At 36.1% G+C, this 11777-nt stretch overlaps 1 protein-coding gene across 1 annotated transcript; it reads left to right on the forward strand.

The window, feature by feature from the left end:
- Positions 1-1042: 1042 nt before the first annotated feature.
- On the forward strand, positions 1043-8886 carry SUCNR1 (succinate receptor 1). The gene is made up of 2 exons (XM_043875394.1): positions 1043-1131; positions 6500-8886. The coding sequence occupies exons 1-2, from the start codon at positions 1129-1131 to the stop codon at positions 7445-7447; spliced, it is 951 nt and encodes a 316-aa protein (XP_043731329.1). The 5' UTR covers positions 1043-1128; the 3' UTR covers positions 7448-8886.
- The last annotated feature ends 2891 nt before the right edge of the window (positions 8887-11777 follow it).

The following is an 11777-nucleotide window of genomic DNA, read 5'->3' on the forward strand; positions in this document are numbered from 1 at the left end:
TTCTTCAGGAGATCTTCCTGACCCAAGGATCAAATTTGGGTCTCCTGCATTGCAGGCAGATTCTTTACTGTCCAAGCCACCAGGGAAGCCATACTTATGTGTATGTATTTATTTATACATTTTATTTTTTAGGTTTCTGAGTTTGGGGTTCTTATATATCAGAAAAGGTGAAATACTTGGATAGGAGGGCTGGATGCAATAGTTTCTTTGGGGGCTTTTGCCTGTCACTACCAATTCAACATTAAACTTTTAAGGCATTCAAATTAAATGACTACAGCCTGCACAATTTAGGATCTTTCTCAGCATCATCACTAGGCTTCAAATAAAGCAGACTTGAGTGTTTGAGTATAAGTCTAACATAATCCTCAGAGAAAGCCAGGTGTGTTTCCTGTTTGAAATGGTGGGTATTTGTTTCCAGGTGCTATGCAGAGCATTGCTTGGGATGTGTAAATTGCCTTCTATTGAGGCTATCTTACTTAGCTGCTGCCTTTCTCCCTAATCCCTGGCCACCTGATGCATTCTTTTTTAAGTGTCTCTTGTTTTTAACCACTGAAAATAAAATGAAAATGCCTAAAGCTCTAGTATCCCTTTTGATAGCACTCTGACAGCAATATCCAGATTTGCCTTCAAATTTCAGCTTTATATTTCCCTCAAACTTGTTGATAACAGTTGTTTAGTTATTATATGCCTGATACAGAATTCACCAAACTTGTGAATTTGAATACTGGAGAAAAAGCAGAAGCAGTTGTAAACCGAACATACAGTGCTTACATTTTCTTACTATTTAAATAAGCAAATAAACATGGAAATAATGAGTGTCTCTCTGTTGTTTTGCTAGCAAAAGGAATAATTTCAACAGTAATCTTTAAAAAATCTATTTGTGAAATGTGTTTTCCATGAAATGAATGATTAGTTTATGTCTCAACTTCTCAGGAAGTTCCTTACATGAACTGCTGACTTGGAGGTTTGACGGAATACATTTTTCCTGAGCTTTTGAATTATTAATCTTGGCCACGTGATATACAAATGAGGCTGCACTAACTCTGCTCATCAGCACAGCCCTGGATCAGAAGCTGCATCAGGTTGCCGGCAAAAAATTTCTGCCAAGGGATCAGGCCTTCTGGCAAAATGGTAAGCTCTAATGCAATTTGTGTTGTCCAGGTATATAAAGTAACTCTAGACCTCCTATTAGTTAGGGGTTTCTTTTAAAAGTGGTCTGTGAGCAATTAAGATTGTAAGCAATGTTTAAATGAGCTGTCTGAATTGTCATTTGTAAGTACATGAAGAACAGCAAAAGAAGCCAAAAGAAAGTCATAGCTGTTTCCTCTACATACATTGCCAAATTATATGTCTTGTTCTAATTGCCAAATATAAATCTAATTTATTAAAAGTTGCTAATTCTTGGAGATTTCAACAAAAAGAATAATTGGACTTATTTAGAGAAATATACATACAGAAAATAACTAAAGTCTCTAAATCAGATGAAACAATCTATAATGTATAATAATTGCATGCTCAGAAAATAACGTGTTAGAAGAAATTTTAAGGCATTCTAAAAATGAGATTTAGCATTTGTTTGTAAAAATTATATTCTTTAAGGATATTTACAGTACACCAAGGAAAAGGAGAAAATTGCAGAAACTGTTGCTATTATAACTTCCAGAACTTTCAATATTTGCTGAAGTATTTTTAAAGAGCTTCTTAAACACACAATTTGAAACCATTCTATCAGCCTTTAATCCTTTGATTTCTGGTATATTTCTGGAATACTCAAAAATATATAAAAGATATAATCATTCTTATTGAATGATTATATCTTTGCAGTGTAAATATTTTCATTCAAATTATCAGTGAAAAAGCAACTTGTTTATGAATACTTATATTGCTGTATAGTCTTGAAGTAGTTAAGAATTTAAATTTCATAAATGTTCTTTATCTTACTGTGATGATTATAAGAAAAACACTTTAAAAGCTAATAGACTATCAAACAGTTTTAAATTTGTGTCAAAAATGTACATTTTTAAAAAGCTGAAAACAATTAAAGTAATATTTTGTTCCCAAATTAAAAATGAGAACTAGTGGTCTATTTATGTAAATTGAATGTTATTTATAGTTTAATACCTCTAAGAAGTCTAGATATATTTTTATAAATATAATTAAAGGTTTAACTTTAATTGCCAACATCTAAGAAAAAAAAAACCTGTTAAAAGTATTTCATCCAAATCAGCTATAACATATTTATCATGATTTCTATTTCCAAAATTTAAGAATTTAACCACTAAAAGGCAAAGAGAATATTAATTTTTCATGAGGGAAGTTCATCTTCAACAAGAATTTTGCTTAAAGGACGAGGTTACTTCAATTTGTAGAACTGTGATGACCACAGTAAAGACATACTCAACCAAATTGAAATCTAGAAATAGTGGATCCAGGTGAGGTTACAGGGGTCTGAGAATGTTAGACAACCTTACCCTTACTTCCATGGCAGCCAAACCTTTATGCTACACATAAGCTGCTGACATAAGTCAGTATATTTAAGCACTGACTAGGCAGAAAGCATTATAATTAGAAAAAGAGGAAATTCGAAAATGAAACAAGTAAGCTTCTTATCGTAATGAAACTTCCTATTGGTTTAATATTCATTTGGGTGCATGCACCTGCATTTTGAGTATTCCCCAAATTACAAAGTTGCTTAGAAATGAACCTTGAAAAACTCAATATTTACAACATGGGCAAAGAAAGATTAGACTGTAAAAGGGTCTACAAAGAGAGGAAAAAGGACAACAAGGAGATTGCCATGTCACAGAAGGCAAGGAAGAGAGACTTCCATAATCATGGAATGGGAAGTCACTGAGAATAGAGTAAAAAGTAATGTTGAAAAATTACCAGTGAGTTGAAAAATAAAGCCTCTATTTTGTAAATACCATTGAACTTCTACTGTATTTCTAGATATTTTTAATATCACACATGCTGATTTGGAGGTAAACATAGACAGTCCAAATAAACCAAAAGCAGAAAAGACAGAATAAAAATTATCTGGAATCTCATCAGTAGGAATATTTTAGTATCTGTCCTGAACTTTCTGAGGTTTAATAACTTCATATGTAAATTTCAATTTTTTTAGCTAAATTTTTTAAATTGATCCTAGAAGATATATATTAAATTTTACCTTCTGCAACTATATGTCTAAATCATAGATATCACTACTACAACTGCCAATTTTGAGTATTAGTCATACTATATATGGGGTATATAGTATACTATATATGGGGTATATATGGGGCTTCCCTGGTGGCTCAGATGGGAAAGACTGTGCCTGCAGTGTGGGAAACCTGGGTTTGGTCCCTGGGTCAGGAAGATCCCCCGGAGAAGGGCATGGCAACCCACTCCAGTATTCTTGCCTGGAGAATCCCATGGACAGAAGGACCTGGAAGGCTACAGTCCATGGGGTTCAGAAGAGTCAGACACGACTTGGTGACTAATGTTTTCACTTTCATACTATATATAGCATCAGCTTTTATGGGGAAATAGAACAAGGAGCTTAATTTTGTGGAATTACCACTTACTAGACCTCAGAGGAAATATTTATAAAAATGCTTTGTAAAAAGTCAAGTGCTTATGTTCCTCTTTCCACTAAGCAAGTATTTATAAACCAGTAGCAGGTATAGAAGATAAACTGTATGAAAGATAAAGTTGTGAGAAACGCTAAGAAAAAGCTAAGTATACAGTGGGCAGGGAGCTAATGAGACTGGGGAGTCAGAACCTATCCTGGAGAACTGCACTTAAACTGAAATCTGAAAGAAGCGGAGATATAAGACAGAGGATGTGATGGAGTAAAGATCATATAAAAGGTCAGTGAAGAATTCAGCAAACTGAACATTAGGAAAATTCTCTGTGCGTGCAAACAACAGGAAGAAAGATGAGAAAGGAGGAGAATAATTCTAGATGAGGTTGAAATGGAGTTCAGGAGCCAGACCATGCAGGCATTGAAGTCTCACTAAAAATTATGGACTTATTCCTTAGACTGTTAAAATCATTCAAGCTTTTTGGTTGCAGAGAGACATATGATCAGAATTTTGATTGCAGGTTTTAAATATTGTTTAGCCATCATGTTGAAAGTAGACTAAAAGGGGGCCAGGGAAGATGTGAGAAGACAATAGGAGAATATCATATAGTCCAAGATGCTGGTGGCCTGAATTAGAATGGTGATGAAAGAGATGAAGTCATAGTGATGAATTAGAGAAATATCCCGACATTGAAGTCAACAACACATGGTTGTTTATTCATTATTGGAGGTGAGCTACAGATGACTTCAAGGACATTGCTCAGATGTCTAAGGTGAACATTCCAGTAAACGGTGTGGCCATTTACTGAGTTAGGTGGAGGTACAGCAGGATTGAGAAAGAAGTTGGAGAACTTATACAGGATTTTTAGAGACAGGCATCTCTGAGAGATCAGTCTATGGTAATAACTATAAACCACTAGCGCTTATAAGACAGGGCTGGGCTGGGCTGCACACTGAGAGGTGGATATATGGATGGTCATTAAAGATAGAAAGTGGATTGGATCATCCAGGCATCTAGATTGTTGTTGTTCAGATGCAAACAACTCTTTGTGGCCCCATGGACTGCAGCACACCAGGCTTTTGTGTCTTCACTATCTCCCAGAGTTTGCTCAAACTCACGTCTATGGTATTGACAATGCCATCGACACCACGGACATGAAAAGAAGGGATATGATAAAGAAAGGAGTTTAGATAAAGAAGGGATCCAGTACTGATCCTTGAGGAAGTCAACATTTAATGCTTAGACCTTGAAGGCTTAGACCACAAGAGAGTCTTCAAAACACAACCAGGGAGGGAAAAAAAGGAAAATTGGGAGATTTTCATGTCACAGAAGGCAAAGGAAGCGATTACTTCTATGAAAAATGAAAAAACATAGCTGTATGAAGAGATGTCAAATAAGATGACTGAAAAAATGAGTGTTAGATGGAGTAATGTGGAAGCCACTTTAGTGGAGTGATGGATCAGAAGCCAGACTAAAGTAGGCTGAAAAAGGAATAGGGTGTCAGGCTGTCAAAATAATTAGTGAAGACAGCTCCAATGTTGATCCATGTACGACAAGGAGAGAAACATGTGAAACCAGGGAGAGTGGTTTACATCTTATATATGCCTTGTCTTTAAGACAGGATGAGTACATAAGAGCCATTGGGAAGGATGCAGGTGAGATGGAGAGGCTGAAAAGATGATGAGCAACATGTAGGAATCTTAAGAACTCAGGGATGAGTTCAATCTGAAGTAAGCCAAGAGAAATAGATATTTTCTACTGTTACAGGAAGGAAGGAGGAGAGGATAGTAAGAGAGGCGGGAACCAGAGAGTGGACGCCCAATGACCAGGTTCTTCTCAGGGATTCGCAGGCAAAACCATCTGCTAATGATGAGTAGGACAGAGGTTTGAAAAAATTGGAAAGGTATGACAATGAGAAATATAGTAAATTGCTGGTAATGTGAGAGAACAGTAAACTCACATAACTTCAAATACAGAGTGAAACCAATCTGCTTGCTTCTTCAAATTAGCCTGCTCAATTTTACAGTGAAGGATCCACTGTGTGCGGTGCTATGGGCTGCCATGGGCAAATTCTGGCCCTGACATTTGGTGACCTGTGATTAGTAATTTAATTCTTCAACCCAGGTTTTTCTCATGTCTAGTGGGATGGAAGCGGAATTGAGTTACATGGATTTTTCTGAAAATGAGAGATAATATTTGTGATGTTATATGTCAATAAATATGTTCTCTTGTTGCAAAAATTAAGAGTGGAGTTGTATTTTATAAACATAATACAATAAGCATAATTCTTTGTCAATATGGAAACAAAATCAAAGCCACTAATATTGCAAGACTGAAGTTGAAAGAATCCTTTTCCTCTTCTAGTCTATGGTTCAGTTAAACGTAGCTCAGAGAATTTGTTGAACTACTGCAATTTGCTATGGACCACAGTCAATCCTGAAGACATAATTAATTTGACTTCTCACTTATTTCACTGCAGTTTCTCTTGGTCTCTTTGCTCTTTGTCAAGTCCTCTACACATGTTTCCACCTCTGGACTTTTGAATGTGCTTTTCCTTATGTCTGACAATCTTTATCATGACTTGACATGCACTTACTTCTTTCTTGATTTTTCCCAAAAGAGGAAAAGTTATTTGAGATGGGGAATGTTATTTTAGTCACAACTGTCATCCGTGTCTAGCATAGAGTTCAAAGGATCTCAATAAGTGTAGGTAAAAATAATATATTAATTATATGTAGGCATATAGTTATGTATTACACATATGCACTTCTTACTAATGTAACCAATGCTCTGCAGTTCAGATTTTAAGTGTTATTTGATGATGATGGTGATGTTGATCATGATGCTAATAATGAAGGCAACGATATTTTGTGCAGTTTTGCTTGCAGTCTCACTTTAGTGATTCATCCTTATGTTTTCTCTCCTTTCTTTAGGAATGGAATGCATCTTGTGAATACTGGGAGGCCACGCAGACTGCCCTGGAAAGCTGCTACCTTCCCGTTTTTTATGGCATTGAGTTTATCGTGGGAATCCTTGCGAATACGGCCGTCGTTTTCGGCTACCTCTTCTGCCTGAAGAACTGGAGCAGCAGTAACATCTACCTCTTCAACCTCTCTATCTGTGACTTGGCATTTTTGTGTACCCTTCCCATGCTGATGAGAAAGTATGCCCAGAGACAATGGCCATACGGGTACGTGCTGTGTATAAGCAACCGATACATACTTCACGCCAACCTCTATACCAGTATTCTTTTCCTCACTTTTATCAGCATCGATCGATATCTGCTCATGAACTATCCTTTCCGGGAACACCTCCTGCAAAAGAAAGCATTTGCTATTTTAATATCTTTGGCCATTTGGGGCTTAGTAACCTTAGAGCTCCTGCCCATACTTATTTTTATACATTCTGATGACAATGGCACCAACTGTACTGATTATGCAAGTTCTGGGGACCCCAATCACAGCCTCATTTATAGCATGTGTTTGACCTTTCTGGGCTTTCTCATTCCCCTTTTTGTGATGTGCTTCTTTTATTTCAAGATTGCTCTCTTTCTAAAGCAGAGGAACAGGCAGCTCACTACAGCTTTGCCCCTTGAGAAGCCTCTCCACTTAGTCATCATGGCAGTTGTGATTTTCTCTGTGCTTTTTACTCCCTACCACATCATGCGAAACGTCCGGATTGCTTCACGCCTGGAGACCTGGAAGAAGTCCCCATGCACTGAAGCCATCATCAACTCCTTGTACATCTTGACAAGGCCATTGGCCTTTCTGAACAGTGTCATCAACCCTGTCTTCTATTTCCTTCTGGGGGATCACTTCAGGGAGATGTTGATGAATAAACTGTGGCATCACTTCAAGGCCCTTACATCCTTCAGGAGATGAGCTCGTGGACGGACATTTTCACTCGGGAATAGTGAGGTGCCCGTGTAACATTGTTTTACAGAAGCAGCTGTAGGCCAGGTAGAGTTTAACTCAGACATAAATTAGAGAGGCCCACAGACTTGACCCTGGTTTAAAGGCATGCTGGACCCAGGGTGTGTGAAAAGAAGATGATGGAAGGTATTTATTGGTTTCTTGACCTAAGCATTGAAAGGAGTTGGACTAGCACTATCTAATGTTTGAGCACATAAGTCCAAAATTCTAGGTGATATAAGACCCTCTCAACCAGTGTAAAAGGAACAGAAGATAAAGTCACAAGTTGTTTGTGTTTAATCACTACTTAGATTATAAAAAAAAAAAAAAATTGTGTTGACAATATTCTGTATGTTATTCATGTGTGTGTGTGTTAGTTGCTCAGCCGTGTCCAACTCTTTGTGACCCCATGGACTAGAGCCCGCCAGGCTTCTCTGTCCATTGAGTTCTCCAGCCAAGAATGCTGGAGGGGGTTGCCATTCCCTTCTCCAGGGGATCTTCCCAACCCAGGGATCGAACCCAGGTCTCCCACATTGCAGGCAGATTCTTTACTACTGAGCTACCAGGGAAGCCCATACAAGGTTACTCATACAATCCCATAATCTTTTGTGAGGACCAAATAAGAGAAGATTAGTCATGTGTTGTTAAGTATTGTTGCTAGAAGTTGTGCTCTTGAGCAAATTTAGAGATAATAGTAGCAACAAAGAGCAGAGAAAATATAACTGGTTCAAATATGCCTATATTTCTTTATATTGATTAAGAAATGGAGTCCAGTTGTAATTATAAATCCTTTTTTGTTGTTATATGGTTTTTAGTGCAAAAAATCATATTAAATAGAACCCAAAGAGATGATTTCTTAAAGAGAGACATGTTTGAGCTCAGCTCTCAGGGGACTTAGGTGTAAGTGGCTTTATAAAAATAATAGAGTCAGATTCCAAGGATAACTGTAAAAATTCCAAAGTCATAGAACACAAAGCACCTACCAGGAAACTCAAAGGAAGACAAAACAAAACAAAGTCAGTTTTTATAATCAGTGTACCATCTGGTATTTTATGATCACAATGTGATTTTCAGTGCATGGAAGTATATTAAGTTCATTAGCCTTCCTGCTCTTGATTAAATAGTAAACTTTGAAATATATTAGTATCATAAAACCAGCATATAAGAGGAAGGGAAATGGTAATGCCAAAACTTATTGAGTTAATTATTTTCCTTTTTTGGAGGGAAAAATCAGTTTTTCTTCCCCCCCCTCCGCATTGCCCCAAATACACACACACTTATTTTTTTTTTTTTTAAGCAATGGGATAATTTAAAAGGACAATTTTATCTTGAGTGACTCATATCTGCAATGAGACTTATTTTCGTAGATTATTACCTAAGACCATTGGAGGAAATGTTTTAAACCAAACTCACTATATGAATTTGCAAAATGTGCAGAACATTTATCTACCTATCAATATAGATTATTCCAGGAGGGTTATGTAAATGCTATCCTATGCCACAAATCAAATTTGAAGAGGGAGAATGAATGCTGCATTAGCTATTTAGAGTTAAAAAGTATCGTATAATAATTTACATATTACATGCAGTAAAATGTGCACATGGCCACATGCCTATGCTCTTTTTCTTAAGGTCATTAGCTGTAATGAGGATAAAAATAAGCATTATAGGAGCAAAGACATAAAATTCCATGACTTCCCTGTTTTAAGGTTCCCTGGTAACATTATATTCTGACATTCCAAAAACCCAAAATGTTTCCATTGATATATTGTAAAAAAACAGTACTCATTTTCCTACCTAACCTTGGCTTTAAAATTTTTTTTCATGTTTGTCAATAATTTTAAAGTGTCAATGTCATTTTATAACGGCCTGATAAAAGTTGATCTTCTGAATTTTTTTTCATTAGAAAAAGCCACAAGAAAGGGTCTTAGGAAAGAAATATTTGCTTATCTGCAAACATATAATTTAACTGTAATTTGCATTTGATGCATTGATTTTCATTTGTAAACATGAAATTAAATTTGTGCCACACCTATCCCAAGAAGTGGCAGGGGTAAGCTTTTCTAATAGTATAGTGAAATGTTTTGTGAAACTATGAACTCTTACACATGTTTTATAAGCAAAATGTTAATTTTATAACATATTTCTTTTGTTCAAATTTGTCATCTGATAACTTAATCCTTAACTGATTAAAGTGATCTGCATGGAAGTTACAAGAACTATTCCATTTGCATTTTGTACCAGGTGATTACAATCGCAAGCAATAAGTAATGAATGGAATCACAAACAATAAGTAATAAATGGAATCTCAATCAATAATAATGGATATCATTTCTGCATTTGTGTTTTGCAAGGGAGAAAAGGTTGGGCTTTTATAACTTGTCTTTTATTGGCTGTCTGGTTATCTTCCCGAGCCATGACTAAAGTGTTTGGTCCAGCATTTTGCAGTCTGGACCCACCTGTTCCCTGTGCATTCTCTCTCACCACTGTTGTCACGAATTATACCTTTCAGCCAAGATAGCTACTTCATTTCATTATATTTAGAACTTTCTCTACTGCGGACACCTGGATGCTCACCCTTGTTTTATCAAGCCCACATATTAAAAAATCTAAGCCTCTTTTAAGGTCTATATCATCTGTCTCTCCATCTTAAAGCTTTACTATTAGGACTTCTCCCCAAATCTGAAAATAAATCTGCCTACCTCTGGGGTTTCAGACTACTTTTGACTACTGTTTTCATAAAATGCATTATTTTTGGCCTTATAGTTGTTCAGATTAAAGTCAATTCTTAGGTCTATTAATGGAAAAACTGTATCTAATTTTTTAAATCTTTTATTGTCTTCACAGCACCAAACAAGGTACATTTTAAATGATTCTTCATTATGAATGAATGTCTTATAGGACAAATTTGAATTCAATGCTCCTTTTGAGTGTGTATGTCAAGGTATTTTCTGTCCTCACGCCTTTTATAATGATCATTACTTTATAGGAAGGAAAGAGTGTTTATACACAATTACATGTGCCAGCTGCCATTGCCTTGACCCTTATATTTTCCTCTATACTTTTTCGTATTGTTTTAATGGATGCTTAATATTTGTGCCTGTTAGTTCCAAATCTGGGTTATTTTGAAGTTGGTCACCACCAATAGCTTTTTCTCTTTAAGTTCTTTAAGCATGAGTGACAATTTCCAATTTATTCCCATCTAATAAATTTAGATTGCTATCTCAGCATTATGAATATGTTATGGAGACTCTGGATTCTGTTATGTTCCTAAAAAATACTGATATTTTATTTCATGGCTGAAATTCAAATTCAAATCTCTGAAATCTCAGTTCATTTATTTTAGCCAGCTTAGAAACTCAGTTGTTTAGAATCTACCCAGCATACCCAAAATTCAGAGGTTGGCTAGATATTTGAACAGTTTATGTACAACATATGTAAGCTCTCTCTTCCGTAGGATCTTCACCCATTTACTTTCCAGCTGCTGATTTCATCCTGAACTTGTCTTTTCTTTCTCATGCCAAATAGACAAACAGGTTTCTTTCTGGATTTCAGCAAACCAGCATCGCCTGACAAGGACTAGCATCCAGACTATAAGCTCTTTAAAAGGAAAGATCTTCACACACTTCACCTAGGAATATCATGCTGTTTTGAAGCTTAAGTGATTCAGTATTTATTGGTGATAGGTGGTTCTTAGATGCCAGGTCTAAGTAGAAGTATCAAGTACCAAGTGGAAGTATCAGGAGCAAAGTCAGATCTCTGGTCTTCAGCAATCCAAGCAGGATGCCATGAAAAAGAATCTGCATCAGAAGAGAAGGAAACATGAGCGTATTTATGAGCCTAAATGAGACACATCCCAGTGGCTTTACAAAAATATATACCTGGACAGGATTTTACACATGATGAGTAGAGGAAGCATAGCCAAGTAAAAGCATTATTATTTGTGCTCCCAAATTGGTGAACCTGGAGAAAGTCTTGGTATCCATATATAAATTTGCTATATAGAGAGATAAATACACACATATTTAATACACGTTAACAAGAAAGTAAAGCTCACAACATCAGCCATGCAAACACTCAGTTTCTATGTGATGTTTTCTCATCAAGCTTTGTCTATGCCAGGAGACTGCTAAGACTTAAACTGAGATGTGCCTTGAATACATTTAAAATAAAAATCATATTATGTATTATCTATGCAGGCAGAAGTATGTGGCAGTTTTCCACTTGTATAAAAAAATATACTTATTCAACAAATATTTCCAGTGTTTGCCAGAAATTTTGCCATTGGATAAACTATGAA

The sequence above is a fragment of the Cervus elaphus genome, chromosome 19 (genome assembly GCF_910594005.1).
Source record: "Cervus elaphus chromosome 19, mCerEla1.1, whole genome shotgun sequence".
In the NCBI taxonomy this organism is placed as follows: domain Eukaryota; kingdom Metazoa; phylum Chordata; class Mammalia; order Artiodactyla; family Cervidae; genus Cervus; species Cervus elaphus.